The sequence below is a fragment of the Oncorhynchus clarkii genome, chromosome 7 (genome assembly GCF_045791955.1).
Source record: "Oncorhynchus clarkii lewisi isolate Uvic-CL-2024 chromosome 7, UVic_Ocla_1.0, whole genome shotgun sequence".
Classification (NCBI taxonomy): Eukaryota; Metazoa; Chordata; class Actinopteri; order Salmoniformes; family Salmonidae; genus Oncorhynchus; species Oncorhynchus clarkii.
In genome coordinates, this window is record NC_092153.1 from 62,380,069 (window position 1) to 62,396,216 (window position 16,148).

At 45.3% G+C, this 16,148-nt stretch overlaps 1 protein-coding gene across 3 annotated transcripts in view; it reads right to left on the reverse strand.

Moving 5' to 3' along the window:
- The window catches only part of LOC139413620 (lysine-specific demethylase 5B-like), a 26,075-nt gene continuing 9,927 nt past the window's right edge, over window positions 1-16,148 (reverse strand). For all 3 annotated transcript variants that reach the window (XM_071161229.1, XM_071161228.1, XM_071161230.1), the window contains 22 exons: window positions 14,887-15,012; window positions 14,449-14,548; window positions 14,159-14,259; window positions 13,764-13,922; window positions 13,374-13,493; window positions 12,976-13,134; window positions 12,489-12,670; window positions 9,653-9,815; window positions 9,444-9,563; window positions 8,931-9,125; window positions 8,439-8,620; window positions 7,913-8,037; window positions 7,435-7,585; window positions 6,563-6,683; window positions 5,970-6,325; window positions 4,351-4,489; window positions 3,897-4,076; window positions 3,323-3,481; window positions 2,499-3,021; window positions 2,134-2,330; window positions 1,495-1,752; window positions 1-1,175 (listed from right to left, as the gene is read on the reverse strand). In XM_071161229.1, coding sequence (XP_071017330.1) covers window positions 1,041-1,175; window positions 1,495-1,752; window positions 2,134-2,330; window positions 2,499-3,021; window positions 3,323-3,481; window positions 3,897-4,076; window positions 4,351-4,489; window positions 5,970-6,325; window positions 6,563-6,683; window positions 7,435-7,585; window positions 7,913-8,037; window positions 8,439-8,620; window positions 8,931-9,125; window positions 9,444-9,563; window positions 9,653-9,815; window positions 12,489-12,670; window positions 12,976-13,134; window positions 13,374-13,493; window positions 13,764-13,922; window positions 14,159-14,259; window positions 14,449-14,548; window positions 14,887-15,012 — 3,951 coding nt within the window. In that variant the 3' untranslated portion in view covers window positions 1-1,040. The remainder of the gene's footprint in view (window positions 1,176-1,494; window positions 1,753-2,133; window positions 2,331-2,498; window positions 3,022-3,322; window positions 3,482-3,896; window positions 4,077-4,350; window positions 4,490-5,969; window positions 6,326-6,562; window positions 6,684-7,434; window positions 7,586-7,912; window positions 8,038-8,438; window positions 8,621-8,930; window positions 9,126-9,443; window positions 9,564-9,652; window positions 9,816-12,488; window positions 12,671-12,975; window positions 13,135-13,373; window positions 13,494-13,763; window positions 13,923-14,158; window positions 14,260-14,448; window positions 14,549-14,886; window positions 15,013-16,148) is intronic.

Here is a 16,148-nt window from a genome sequence, read left to right on the forward strand (position 1 = left end):
TGAATAACACAATTGGTAATATTTTATTGGAAGATTAGACTGTTAACAGTAGGGCTTGTTGACATGTACAGTAGGAGTTAAAAATTGTTTTTGGATTATATAATCCTACATATTTTATTGAAAGTAGCAAATATCCTGTTTAGCCCACTCAGTACACCAGTGGATTATTATTCTCAGACATTATAATCCCGTTATTCTTCAGATAATTAAATATTCTTGTCCATGGGACTCACAGATATTAAATGCCTACTTGAGGATAGCTTCTACACTGAGAAAATTACAGACAACATACTTGTGGGAACAAATTATTTTTATTTCTTATGCAAACTGCAACGCATTAATCATATTTACCCAAAGGAGGAAAAAAAGTAGAATGATACCCGTGGCAGTTAATTCACACAGTTCCTTATGTTAGCCATGTTGCAAGTCAAATATCACTTTCAACCTACAAGGGCGTTCTATAGTATAGAACCATTTCTAAGCACAAACATAGCTCAGACAAACTGAACTCAAATTAACAATTCAGTTATTGCTCAGATAAATAATATTAGCTCTACAAGAGAAGAAAAAGGGTTCACATTGTTGTTCAGATGCATGTACAAAAACTGGGTTCCAAAAATGTTGTCCAATTGACTTCTTCTGGTTGAAAAATCCCTGCGTTGTCTTAATACACATGCAAGTAAAGTCAGTCAAGTGAAAATGTCCTGTTTCCTCCACTTTATTCTGCTTCGTAAACAGTTGGAACCTCGCGCAGTACAATCTGCATCATGTCGCTGATGATTGGAAAGATTAAGTTGATTGGCTGTATAAAGGCAGCCACTATAACAAAACAGCGATGGAAGAGTCTCAATAGCTCTGAAAAGCAGTTTGGGCTGGGAAGGAGGAGGAAGGAGCACTGTTGTCACCAAGTAGAGCTAGATCAGGAAGGTCAGAGGCGGTGGGGCCAGAGCATAGCTGAGAATGGGGAAGGGAAATAACTGGGTGGTTATACACCCAGAGCTGTGACTAAACTAAAACTGATGATCCTTCAAAACTGGTCTTCACTCCCTGGTGTGGTCTGGCTGTGTGCAGCTGATACAGATGTAGTCCTCTTTCTCTGCCTGCTCTGCAGACACTCCCACACAGATCTGGTGGAACCACTGCTGGCAGCTGCCATCACACTGGACCCAATTCACCTGAGAAAAACAGAGGGGAAATATAATGCACAACGCAGCATCATACCGGCTGTATATCTGTATTTTGAAAGTTATACATCTTGAAAACATCATTGCTTACATGTAAAACAGTTTGGGACTATATCAATAATGGACTAATGAAACAAATACCAAAATATAGTTTTGGGTGGAATCTTCCTTTAATACAAATCATACTACATACTATTTTCAATATACTACAATAAGTTTAATAGTCTAATTGTTAAAACAATGTGATGTTTGGGAAAACACACTGAAATGACCCACAACATAATGAGGTGGAGGGGGGTTTAATGCTAACCTGTTTCCCCTCTGGCTCTCTGCACCACGGTGCAGCGCACAGGGTGAAGTCTTCATCAGAGTCCGAAAGGGAGAGGTCAGAATGAGTGGCGGTGGGTGAACAGGTCCCCTTGGCCTCCTGACTCCTCTCCTTGTTCATCTTGGGCTTCTTCTTGCGGGGCTTCTTGGCTTTGTCCTTGCGCTCGGAGCCCTCCTTCTCCAGGCACCGCTTGGTCCGCTTGCCGTTCACAGCCTCCTTCTTGAGACAGGCTACTCCGTTCTGGTGAAAACAGTAAACACACATTTAAGTCACACATGAATGTAATGGTTTTGTTTGAATGTAAAATGTTTTTGTATGTATGAATGTAATTTTGTTAAAAATGTCATGTTTTTTAACTTTGTCTTTTAAAATCATTAGATGTTTGTTTTACCATCGTGGACCACTGAAGATAAGCGTTTTAATTAATGCTTTTAAGTGGCATCTTCTGGGATCCAGCGCAGATCTTATATTATTTTTCACCCAAATAAATTCATTCAAAATCACTTAAAAAAAGTTCAACATGAACAAATGTTCAGAAACGTCTCAAATACATCAAAACAACCCTTTAATCAAGTGGTTGACCTGCTATCTGAGCCTCACAGTAGTAGACTAGTATGTTACCTGGTTGTGAGGGGGGCTCCCTCCCTGAGGGTTGTGCTGGTGTTGGTCCTGCTCTGTGCTGTGCTTGGGAGAGGGGTTGTCTGTGAGGTTGTGGGAGTCCAGTCTGCTGAGGGACATGTACAACTGCTGGGTCTCAGGCAGAGTCACCTGCAGCAGGAAGCCCTCCACCATCAGCTCCTCCAGCTCAGGGCTCAGTCCTGAAACACACACCAATAACACAGTTCAACACAGCCCTTAAAAAGGAATAGTTCATTTTTTTTCTTCTGTGTAATACATTTTATGTGTTGGACATTGAAAGAAATTTGATAAAAATGTGAGTTGTTATGAGAGGTTGAGATATTAGATGTTGCTAGCCTGACACGGACCCTGCAGAGGAATGCACTGGTGATCCGTGTAAAATGATGCGCTGTATGATTCCTGAGATGGAGCCGAGGTGGGACTGGATGAGCCCCAGCGCTGATGTGATGTCATCAGAGCCACCCCCAGCACCCCCTCTGCGGAGGCCTGCTGCATGCGGTGCTGCCAGCGGACTGTCCTCTCGATGAGGAAGCGTAGGGCATCTCCCTCAGGCAGCCGCACCCTGATGCGCTGCAGGGAGGCGAGCAGGGGAAGCACCCGGTCCAGAGGTGGCTTTTCAGAGCGCCGGCAATGGGGACACAGCCAGGCCTGGTTGGGTCGGGGGTCCTGGTTGGAGCCTGAGACACAGCTGCGGTGAAAGGTGTCACTGCAGAGCTCGCACTGCAGCATGGGGCCCAACGGGGCATTGTGGCACACGCACACCCTCAACGCCACGCAGTCGCCCGCTTGGAGGAGCTTGGACTCATTGGAGGCCCTGAGAGCCAGCAGACTCTCCATCTCCTTCTGACGTACATCGGCTAGAGTGGCCATCTACAGAAAGGGGAACCAGCACAGGTTGGCATGACAAAACACAATACTTACTACCGCAACATACATGTAACCAAACAGTAACCTACACAGTCATAGTATATGGAATTACAATACTGTATCACAAACCATACATTTAATGATATGCACCTTCATATCATGGGTGCTCATATCAATGTGAAGGCTTCACTGATTGCGATAGTTGGGTGTCTTTAGAATATGTTGGAAGTTAAATAAGTTCAACGGTCTGCTTTTGGGAAATAAAAACATGTCTGTAGACAGACTGAGTAAGAGCAGCACGTACAGCAGAGGCGGAGTCCTTGCTCTCTGAGAGGGCCTTCTCCACGTCACTCAGGCAGTCCAGCCAAGTTCCATTTCTCTTGCTGCACTGGGCCACATCCTTTGCCCTTTTAGACCTTGACTTCTGAGACCCCGTCCCAGCCTCACACCGGGGGCACAGCACCTAAACAGACAAAGGAGACAATGAGCCAAATCCCCAAAACACTCAGGATAAAATTAACATTATCGGCACTGAAATAAAACAAATCCATGAAATAATACATTCAGCAAGAGGTATGGCAGGTTTAATTTTAAACTAATCTACCCAATACTAGGCTTGCCTCTCAAACAACTATTTGGCAACTTAGTGCAAAACATCTCACCCTAAGCGACATTTTAACCAAAGATTCAGTCAGAAGATTTGAGTCGAATCCTGCACAGATTACAGTATCATCACAGCACCCATAGGAGTCTGGTCAAAAGTGGTGCACTATAAAGGGAATAGGGTGCCATTTGGGGTACAGCCTGACTATTTAGTGAAACAACCCCTAAGGCGTCTGATTATGTGTTTCGGCATTAGATTGTTGTAGGTAGTTTACCTCCAGCAGGGAGTAAGGGGAATTCTTCATTAGAAAGGTTTTGGCGGCACTCTCCTTCCAGGCCTGCACGTCAGAGACCAGGGCCTCCAGTCGAGCCAGAGGGTCCAGCCAGACAGGGATGGTCTTGGCACGGGACACCAGGTCAGTCAGTGTATCCAGCACAGGGATACGGCCTCCCAGCTACACACAAACACACACTTATAAGCAGTCTGGCTTTTTTCCCCTTTCCCAACTTTTATTTTCAGTCTGGCATACCAGAAGCAGTTATATAAAAAAGATACCAATATAGGACAGGTCTATATTCAGAGATGTTCCAATTACTTGGGTTAATAAATTAGAATGTTAGGCTATATTCCCTTCCTGGTGCACTACATGTGACCAGGGCTCTGTTCAAAAGTAGTGCACTACATAGGGAGTAGGGTGCCACTTGGGACACAGCCTAAGAGCCTCCTACCTGCAGGGTGTCTGCTTCCTGAAGCCAGTCTTTAGCCTGGTCCACCGTGTCCTTCAGCAGCAGACAGTTGGGCAGATAAGCAGGGATACTAGCCACCTCCTGCAGAGCTGCCTCAAGAGTTTCCACACAGTGACAGGGCCTGGACAAAATACAAGCTAGGCTTAAAAACACAAGTGGACTCAGTACTGCTTTTATCTTTAGTGTCAGGTTCTGTCAACACCTTTCACAACATCCCACAGTTCATATGGCTCTAGTTGTCACTTGTTACTGCAAATCAAATGTTATTGGTCACATACACATGGTTAGCAGATGTTATTGCCAGTGTAGTGAAGTGCTTCTAGTTCTGACAGTGCAGCAGTATCTAACAGGTAACATTAACAATTCCACAACAAAACCTAATACACACAATCTAGTAAAGGAATGAGAATATATAAATATAAAATATATGGATGCACAGTGACAGAGCAGCTAAGATCCAATATATAGTAAGAATAGAAAGTGAAGAATACAGTATATACATATGAAATCCGTAATGCGAGATATGTAAACATTCTTATTAAAGGTGACGAGTGTTCCATTTTTTTAAAATATATATTTTACCTTTAACTAGGCAAGTCAGTTAAAACAAATTCTTATTTTCAATGACGGCATAGGAACGGTGGGTTAACTGCCTGTTCAGGGGCAGAACACCAGATTTGTACCTTGTCAGCTTGGAGATTTGAACTTGCAACCTAGTGGTTAACCTTTCGGTTAACCACTAGGCTACCCTGCCGCCCCAACTTGCATTTATTAAAGTGTCCTATGATATCAAGTCTGTAGGTAGGCCTCCTCTGTGCTAGTGGTGGCTGTTTAACAATCTGACTGCCTTGAGCGAGAAGATGTTTTTCAATCTCACTTTAGCACCATGAGTAGTTAAATTTCAGCCTGTCTGAAGAGAACGAACCGAACCAATAGAATAAACCACCTCTGACGCAATGTTGTTAATGGACAGTGGAATTAGTGTTCTGTACATAAATTCTCTATTTCAAAAAGTTCAGAGTTCTCAAATAAGACCTTATAGTCTAAGATGTCTCAATACAGGCGACCGCCACAGTTTACCCTAATAGCAATGGGAGCCAGCTCTGCGACTAGAGCCTGTGTATAAACTGTTGTGTGAGCCAGCTGAGCAGAGCATTGTCCCAACCCACTGATATAGTTAATCCATCAGTGAGCAGCTTTCAACTCCAAATGCAAACCTTGCACTTTTCACTCTCTGCTGGCTGAACTTCTAAGCAGCTTTTCGCAAGGTAGGTGTCAGTGCTACATATTTACTATGAACTATGTCAGTGTGCTTTATTTTGTTTTACATCTCATTCTATTTTAAACATCTTGTTTTGTGCATCTCATAACCATTTCCTAATGAAAATATTATGTCTATGGCTTTACTATTAAAGTTTTTGTATTACTCAAGTTAGGAAAGGAGTTGACCTGAGACATGGCTGTAGACCATTACTACAGCTAGGATGAAACTACTGAACCAAGGGTTTTTCCTGTACATCGTTTCATGTAGGATAGAACCGGTCAACTTGCATATTCAACTACAGTACTGTCTAAGGCGCTCTCTTCCTCCCTTCTCTCACCTGGTCTCCATCAGGCTGAGAGCCCGCTCCTCCCAGTGCTCAGACATTGTAAGCAGCTCCTGCAGGCGCGCCATGGCTCTCTCCACCAAGGCATGCGAGGCCAGACCCACCCCCTGGTCTATCAGCCTCCGCATGGTGTCCAGACAGAGGCTGTGGGGCTGGCTGCTGGCCCCCTGAACCACCTCCAGCCAGCGCGCCTGCTCCAGCCTCTCCCTGAGCAGGCTTAGCTGGGGCAGCTCCACATCCAGGCTCAGGCTCACGTCCAGCAGGCTCTGCAGCTCCGCTGGGCTGGGGGCCTCGTCACAGAGGAGCCTCTCGCTGCGCTGCTGGAAGTCATCCACGCGGGTAAGCAGGTCCTGGGGGAAATACAAACAAGTAAAAGGGTCAATCAATGAACACTGTTGTTTTGTTCAGTGTTATCCTGGTCCTGAAAGATCACTGTGGCTGTACATAGGCTTTTGCCACAGACTCCCAGCCTAGTGCATCATCAAATAATCAAGAATGTGCTGAGCGGAGTAAGGTGTGATAGCGAAGAGAGGAACACAGGAATTGTCACTGATGGTAGTGGATATATTCTGGCCCTATAGTTGTACCTTGAGTAAGGGGGCCTGGCGGATGCTGCAGGGCAGCTTGTGCAGCTGCCTGACAAACGACCTGAGCTCCTCCACCGTCAACAGGTTCTGGCTCTGGGACTTCCCTCCACCTGAACGATACCTGACAACAACACACTAAAGATCAGAGAGACAGCTAGCCTACAGAGCACAAAAGCTGAAATTATTTTCACTAGGGCACATTATTGCTTTGCGCATTAGTTAGGACTATTTGGCTAACCATGTGGCTAGCAATACGAAAATTAGAAGTGGTAAAGAATTTCAACTTTAGAAAGTATCCAGCAGTTATATCTCACTGGTCATCCCCAAAGCCAACACCTCCTTTGGCCGCCTTTCCTTCCAGTTCTCTCCTGCCAATGACTGGAACGAATTGCAAAAATCACTGATGTTGGGAGACTTCGATCTCCCTCACTGACTTTAAGCATCAGCTGTCAGAACAGCTTAGCGATCACTGCAGCTGTACACAGCCCATCTGTAAATAGCCCATACAACTACCTACCTCATCCCAATATTGTTTTTATTTACTTTGTTTTTGCTCTTTTACACACCAGTATTTCTACTTGCACATCATCATATGCACAAATTGTAATTACTTCGCTACTATGGCCTATTTATTGCCTTGCCTCCTTACTCCATTTGCACACACTGTATATAGATTGTTCTATTGTGTTATTGACTGTACTTCTGTTTATTCCATGTGTAACTGTTTGTGTCGCACTGCTTTGCTTTATCTTGGCCAGGTCGCAGTTGTAAATGAAAACTAGTTCTCAACTTGCCTACCTGTTTAAATAAAAGTGAATAAAAACATAAATAATAATAATAATACAATAATAGAAATTGTGTGTGTAGCACACCTGGTCTGCCTTTTCCCATTGAGCAGTTGCTGGGCCACCACGGCACACTTCTCAGCATCCAGGGTAACAGCACAGAGCTGCCGTAGGAGGTCACTCTGAGGGAACTGCTTCACCTCCGCATCCTCCACTAGTGACCTCAGCACCTCCAAGCCTGAACACAAACAAACAGTGCTTCAGAACACTGCTTTAGACACAGTCAATGCATCCAAAGAATCATGGTCCAATGATCAAGTGAACTGTATTATTAGCAAAGGGTAGAAAATACTCTATTCTATTCTGGTATTATGTGTTTAATTAGACAAATGCAACATATCTGGGTGAAGAGAAGTAAAAAACATTCCATAACACATTTGAGAACATCCTGTCCACTTGGGGTTATGCAAATAAGCAACAATAAAGTTTGTGTTATGTTATGACCAATTTCAATTCCATTGACGCTTGAACCCAAAGAGTTATCCTACTTAGGATTAGTACTCACTGCTTTTCTTGTCTTGTTTCGCCTCCAGTATGTTAGTGACATGCGAGACCCAGCCTGTGTAGGACTCGGCTCGCAGAGTGACTGCTTCCATCATGGGGTAGAGCTCAGCCATGGTAAACCTGAAGCTGTAGACACACAACCAGGTAAATACAGGTCTATAATGTTTCTGAAGACTGGAATCTTGGCTGAGTAACAGCTGTCACAACTGTTTATTTTCTGGTCAGGTGAGGTGACAGGTGTTTGTTTTTCATCAGAAGGTTCTAGAAGGCCTTTAGACATTTCAATGCTGCGCACTCTGAATTTGACCCTTACTTTAAGTTGATAGATGTTCTTAAAGGGGCATTTCAATCAAACTTCAAAACAAGTGTTATAATCCGTGCATTGGATCTGTAAAACTAATGGCAATATTAACATGAGCTTCTGTTGATAGCCCGTTTCTGTACAATGTGGGATGTACGTAATGAGGGATGAAAGTAAACATTTTAATGTGGCCATTTAGCACGAACTTAGCTGTTGATAGACCTACTTGAGTGTGAGGTTGTTGGGGGGGCAGGAGCAGAGGTCTTGGGCGTGGTGCAGACACACCAGCTGGCCAGGGTTACAGGGACAGGTGAGGGCAGACAGGTAGCAGGTGGTCCTGCACCTGGAACACTGGCGCTCCTCGTCTGGCAGCAGGTCGTACTCCACCTGCTGGGACTGCTGCACACCCTGGGGACACAGACAGAGGAGTAGTGTCATAAACACACCCACAGATTAGTAGTGTCACAGAGATCACACAGACACCCACATCAGTAGTGTCATACTAGGAGAAACATGGATGACACAGGGACAGACACTATTGGAGCAAAGTTAACTGTGGCCATTTGCTTCTCTAATGATGTCTCAATTACAACTAAGATGCTTTGAATGGCATGTCTTTGAACAGGGGCACAGTATTGGTCAATTTGAAACCAGAAGGAAAAAAAACATTGATATTCAAAAATCAAATGAAAGTGTGCCAGCATGAGAGGCCTCTCACCATCTTGCTGACTTTGTCCCTCAGCTTGTCCTCCTCCTGGAGCATGACGGCCATGTCCTTCTGCACGGCCGAGGCCAGGGCCACGTCCATGGTGTCTGCCTTGGACGCCATCTTGCAGACCATCTCGTCGTGGGAGAAGACACAGTACCTGTCCAGCTGTCGGTAGTGGTCCACACACATGCGGCCCATGGGCATCTGAAATTACAGAGCACAAGGCTTTGGGTTGAAACTGTACTATTAATTTAACACTATCGAGCTGAGCTGTGTACAGTGCTGGTTACATCAGTAATACCCTAACTTGATCCAAAGAGCTACAAGGTATGCCGCCTCTTGTTCAAGCCCAGCATTAACACACCTGACTGAGCAAATGTATTGTTCATCCAGACCATGATAAACCTGTACATCATGTAGCTCTGCAGGACCAGGTGTAATGACCACTGCTCAATAGAAACACCTTCCAGTTATTCAATTATTAGCTTATGTATGCTATTGAGGGACTTCAAGTCATCATACCCAGTCCATGGTGCAGAAGTTGACAGCCTCAGCAAAGTTGAAGCCCTGGTTAAATCCACTGTGGTAGGCTCTAGGGAAAGTGATGACAAACTCGCCAGCGCACTGATTGGTGCGATAGATCTAGAGAAGAGCGGGTATGAAGTTATGGTAAAACTATAACTATACTCACAGTGTGTGTGTGTGTGTGCGGGGGCGCGTTTGGTACTTACGGGAACACCGTGGTTCATGAGTGTGTTGGGGTTCATGATGGTGACCAGCTGGTGCAGGAGGTCAGGCTGAGACTCGAACAGCTCGGGGGCCAGTTTCTTCATCACCCCCTCCAGCTTCTCCGCAGCATACCCCGGAGCGCCGTACCACGTCTTGGGCTCTCCCCTGAGGACATATGCCAGTTTGTCATAAACACTGACTGTTGTCACTCTTTGACCCAGAAAATATAAAAAACGAATTGGCCTATATCGAATCTCCCATTCCTCTCAAAAACGTTAGAAAAAGCTGTTGCACAGCAACTCACTGCCTTCCTGAAGACAAACAATGTATACGAAACGCTTCAGTCTGGTTTTAGACCCCATCATAGCACTGAGACTGCACTTGTGAAGGTGGTAAATGACCTTTTAATGGCGAGGCTCTGCATCGGTCCTCCTAGACCTTAGTGCTGCTTTTCATACCATTGATCACCACATTCTTTTGGAGAGATTGGAAACCCAAATTGGTCTACACGGACAAGTTCTGGCCTGGTTTAGATCTTATCTGTCGGAAAGATATCCGTTTGTCTCTGTAGATGGTTGTCCTCTGACAAATCAACTGTAAATTTCGGTGTTCCTCAAGGTTCTGTTTTAGGACCACTATTGTTTTCAATATACATTCTACCTCTTGGTGATGTCATTCGGAAACACAATGTTCACTTTCACTGCTATGCAGATGCACCAAAATTGCCTTCGCTGGAAGCATGCGTTTCAGACATAAGGAAGTGGATGGCTGCAAATGTTCTACTTTTAAACTCGGACCAAACAGAGATGCTTGTTCTAGGTCCCAAGAAACAAAGAGATCTGTTGAATCTGACAATTCATCTTGATAGATGTACAGTTATCTCAAATAAAACTGTGAAGGACCCTGATCTCCCATTTGACGAACATATCAAGACTGTTTCAAGGACAGCTTTTCCTCATCTACATAACATTGCAAAAATCAGAAACTTTGTCCAAATTGATGCATTAAAATTATTCCATGCTTTTGTCACTTCTAGGTTAGACTACTGCAATGGTCTACTTTCCGGATAAAGCACTAAATAAACTTCAGTTAGTGCTAAACACGGCTGCTAGAATCTTGACTAGTACCAAAAAATGTGATCATATTACTCCAGTGCTAGCCTCTCTACACTAGCTTCCTGTTAAGGCAAGAGGTGATTTCAAGGTTTTACTGCTAACCTACAATGCATTACATGGGCTTGCTCCTACCCATCTTTCCGATTTGGTCCTGCCGTACATACCTACACGTACGCTACGGTCACAAGACACAGGCCTCCTAATTGTCCCTAGAATTTCTAAGCAAACAACTGGAGGCAGGGCTTTCTCCTATAGAGCTCCATTTTTATGGAATGGTCTGCCTACCCATGTGAGACACGCAGACTCTGTCTCAGCTTTTAAGTCTTTATTGAAGACTCATCTCTTCAGTAGGTCCTATGATTGAGTGTAGTCTGGCCCAGGAGTGGGAAGGTGAACGGAAAGGCTCTGGAGCAACGAACCGCCCTTGCCGTCTATGCCTGGCCAGTTCCCCTCTCTCCACTGGGATTCTCTGCCTCTAACCCTATTACAGGGGCTGAGTCACTGGCTTACTGGTGCTCTTCTAAGCCGTCCCTATGAGGGGTGTGTCACTTGAGTGGGTTGAGTCACTGACGTGATCTTCTTGTCTGTGTTGGCGCCCCCCCCCCCCCTTGGGTTGTGCCGTGGCAGAGATCTTTGTGGGCTATACTTGGCCTGGTCTCAGGACGGATAGTTGGTTGTTGATATCCCTCTAGTGTTGTGGGGGCTGTGCTTTGGCAAAGTGGGTGGGGTTATATCCTGCCTGTTTGGCCCTGTCCGGGGGTATTGTCAGACGGGGCCACAGTGTCTCCCGACTCCTCCTATCTCAACCTCCAGTAGTTTGTGTCAGGGGGCTAGGGTCAGTCTGTTATATCTGGATTATTTATCCTGTCTTATCCGGTGTCCTGTGTGAATTTAAGTTCTCGCTCCCTCTCTCTCCCTCTGAGGACCTGAGCCCTAGGACCATGCCTCAGGACTACCTGGCCTGATGACTCCTTGCTGTCCCCAGTTCACCTGGCCGTGCTGCTGCTCCAGTTTCAACTGTTCTGCCTGCGGCTATGGAACCCTGACCTGTTCACCGGACGTGCTACCTGTCCCAGACCTGCTGTTTCAACTCTCTAGAGACTGCAGGAGCGGTAGAGATACTCTTAATGATCGGCTATGAAAAGCCAAATCAAATTTACTCCTGAGGTGCTGACCTGTTGCACCCTCGACAACCACTGTGATAATTATTATTTGACCCTGCGGGTCATTTATGAACATTTGAACATCTTGGCCACGTTCTGTTATAATCTCCACCCGGCACAGCCAGAAGAGGAATGGCCACCCCTCATAGCCTGGTTCCTCTCGGTTTATTCCTAGGTTCTGGCCTTTCTAGGGAGTTTTTCCTAGCCACCGTGCTTCTACACATGCATTGCTTGCTGTTTGGGGTTTTAGGCTGGGTTTCTGTAGAGCACTTTGAGATATCAGCTAATGTAAGAAGCGCTTTATAAATAAATTTGATTTGATCACTTTGAAGATTGAAGAGTATTCTTGTGTTTAATACCATGTCAACCAATAAACTAACTCCAATACTAAGCAAGCAATTGGGTTTGACAAGATTCCTAAAAATGAAAGAAGCAGAGGCCATTTGCTTTGACCTATACAGTGCATTATACCACAGGCCAGGAGATTTGTCTGGTCCAGTTACAAGGTCAGGTAAAACTCCAGTCCCATACTAGTGGCCTGTGGGGCAGCCTTTATGTACCAGTGCAGGTAGTTGATGGAGTAGCTCCAGTGGTCCTCAATGTGCCAGCAGAAGGAGGAGAAGCACATGCCCACATACAGCCAGGGTAACTTCATCCCACAGATGTCAGCCGTAACATGAGTCAGCACAGAGGAGTCTATCACGGGCATGTTGTTCAGGTTCCAGCCACTGCTCAGGTAATCCTATGGGTCAGAGACAAGTTAAGTACAAGTTAAGGCTCGACTCAACTGCGGGTGATATTGGCTAGGGCTTAATCTCCTGTAGAACTCCAATATCACCTTAAATATAAGCCACAAGTGCTTCCGCTGTCTCTAAGAGCATAGATGTATGGGGGTTTTGAGCTATAGAACTATTTGCGAGAGTTTTCCACAACAGTTCTCTTGGTCTGAAATTGTGTACTGTTGCCATGATGTTGTGGTACAGTCAACTTCAGAATCATCCCAATATCTAGCATATGTTAACTTGTAAGAGTAGAGCCTTTGTGTACCTCATCCTCAGGGGAGACATGGAATCGTCCACCCCTGATGGGGAAGCCGCTCCCAAACTCCTTGGAGGCAATGTCTGCTCCGTACTCCACAGTGACGTCCTCCTCAATGGTGCTGACCAGTCGCCAGAACTCCTTCTCCACCAGCTCTGTGGGAACCATCTGACAAACAGAGAGACAGAAAAACCATTACCTCAACTCATTTCAACTACAGGCGGAGTTTGGATGAGTTAAGTATAATACAGCGTATATCAGGTGGGGGTAAAGTAGGCACAATGACACTGGGAAAATACTTTGAAACCGAGGTTCCATCTTAAAACTTGTCTAATAGGAACATTTTCCTGTTTTGTCCCTGCTGAACATAACACTGATGAGGACAGTACATCAGCTGTCAAACTTACATGAACTGGCATGTTGAAATAGTCTGACTTGAAGGAGTCAGCCATGTCCCCAAAAGTGCGTAGAGAGTAGTCCCTGCCAGCCTGCTCAAAGCCAAAGGCTACCTGGGGTTTGCCACACTCCTGTAGGGAAGACAAGGATGAGAAGCACTAATGTAGCTAATATCAACATGAAGTTATACTTGCCGAACACCAATAGGAGTAGGATTCTACTGAGAAGCTCCGGTATATAAGAACCACAAAATAGAGGTTAAGCATGCTTTTGTTTAGCTTTAATAAGAGTCGACTGCTGCTTCTGTATTCAGCTTCCCCAGTGGATGGTGTGTGGAGTTTCCAGAGTGACAGTGTAGTACGGTAATTGGGGCTGGGGGAGAGCAGGAGCATGTCTGTCACCTGAGCCAGGCACTTGGGGCATCTCCAGTCTCCTTTGGGAACATCATGCAGGGGCGGGATCAGACAGAAGGTGTGGTAGCTGTCATCACAGCCATCGCACAGCAGCAGGCGGTCCTCTTCGCTACCGCTGCCACACACCAGACACATGTACTGATCCACCTGAGACAGACACACAGACACACAAGACAATGAGGATTCTTATCCACTAATCAGTAAAAATGGCACCCAGGTGGGTGGATGGGATGAGTTAACTAACCATTAAAATGTAAAGAACTCAATCATTTGTACTTTTGTGAGAGACCTGAATAAATGCTATCCATTAGGATTATTATCATAGTCATAATGAAGAGACAATTAGCCTTGATTAGCTCAGCATATAAACGTATTTTACTCACCGCTGGGTCCTTTTTTTTACTAAACACGCTTTCTTTGTCACTTGTTATTGGATCCTCGTGCTCAGTGAGTTCCAGTTTCACCTCAACAGGTTTCACTAGCACTGAAAGACATCACATGGTTAATGGAGGCCAGGGCATACAGTATGTATTCATATCAACACAACCCTGTTCTTATATAGATTTAAAATCTAATAATTATCTAAACTTAAATTAAACCAGAGAAACATTTTCATTTGTTCATGAAAAATATTACATTATTTCACAAGACTTTGCCAAAGGCTTGTGTTTACCAAGCTGTGGCTCTGGCTTGGCCACATAGGAACCCATCCTCCTCCTCAGGTTGGGCCGGTTCTCACAGTCCTCCGCTGTCTCAGTCTTCATACAGCCTCCCTGTCAGAGAGAGGGGAGAAAAGGGAGGGGTTCATGCCACGTGGACTACGACAGGAGATGAAGGAAAAGCAACATATTTTTCTCGAGGTCACCACTGCACGCACACACACACACACACAGGCTCTTTTGGTCGATATCCAGAAACACACTCAAAGCTGCGAACCGCCGCTTGTCTGCATTGGTAAATTGTGCTACTGGACTTGTCACACAATAACCTAGATAAAGATGTCTTATTAGGTTTCCGGGACCTATTGTGGGTTAGAATTGTGACTTATGGGGAACCAGAGCCACTGACGGAGGTAGAACGTTTACTTATGGGGACCCTGGAAGAGGTTCACCTCAGCTCTCATGCGCTTGGCTCTGCGAGCGATGCTGCAAGTCTCCAGGGGCTGGACAGACTGGCGCTGGGGCAGGTCATGGGGGATGTAGTCCGTATCCTTGGTGTCATTGGTCAGGGTAGGCTTCTGTAGGGGAGACATGGGGGAGTGAGTGGGCATGTAGAAATCTAACACATTTTTCACAGATATCAAACATGTTGTTTGAAAATAATGAGGCAAATGACAATCATTCTGTTGAATGACAAAAGAAAGTGCTTTGCTTGCTCCTTGTCACTCTTACTATTATGCTGTGACAAATTCCATTTGCCAAGAACAAACTAGGCATCTATAAACAGAGGCAGGGCCATGTGGTTGTTTAGGTGCTTAGTTGTCTAACAGTTCCTTTGGGGGTTTGATTTCCAATCTTTCATTGTTGCCTTTGAACAAAATAATTGAAATAGTTGTTGAATACCATGGCGTGATAATAAATTCAACCTTCTAATTCAAACTTCAACTGTTGATACATGTTTTTGTCTTGCAAGATCAACACATGGGTCTCTGGTCTTTCTGTTGACACCACTCACATGACAAAGAGGAAGACAGGCAGCAACACTGAGGTGAGGTGGGGGTTGGGAACACTGACGCTCTGCTGTCTCTGGTGTATCAGGAGGACAGTGCAAGGGCAGCAGCCAGGCCAGAGACAGCTAGGCCTCTACACAGGGAGGGCGGGGCGAGAGGGAGGAGGGTGAAAGGGGAGGGGATCAGGGGAGGTCAACACCAGCAGGCTGAGAGAGAGGCATGCAGCACTGCGGAGAGAGGATGAGCTGCTGCTAACCACAAAGCCCAACCAGGGCCCCAAGGTACAATCAGAGAAGCTGCAAGAGACAACTGAGGCCTTCAATAAAATAAACACGGAAAGAGGAAAACGGTACTAAGTTCTACAAAAATAACCCAATGGGGAGGAGAGCTTGCTAAAAAAAATGGTTGGCTTGTTGCCAGTTTGTTGTCAGGATTCAAGTCATGCTTTTTAAAAGTCCCAGGCTTCATCTGGCATATAACTCAATTTGTGTGCAAAACCCAGGCTCCTTCAACTCCTCGTTATACCAAGGAACAAAGCAGATCTACTGCAGTTAAGACCTACTGAATACATAATCGCTGGCCAAATATCAAACTTACAGAGTAGTGTGGAAAAGAGGCCATGTGAGTGCCAGTTCACTTCTGACGTGCCTTCTCTGCAGTAGTAGGGCAGTTAATAATGAGATTGTCTGGTATTAGCTTAATTT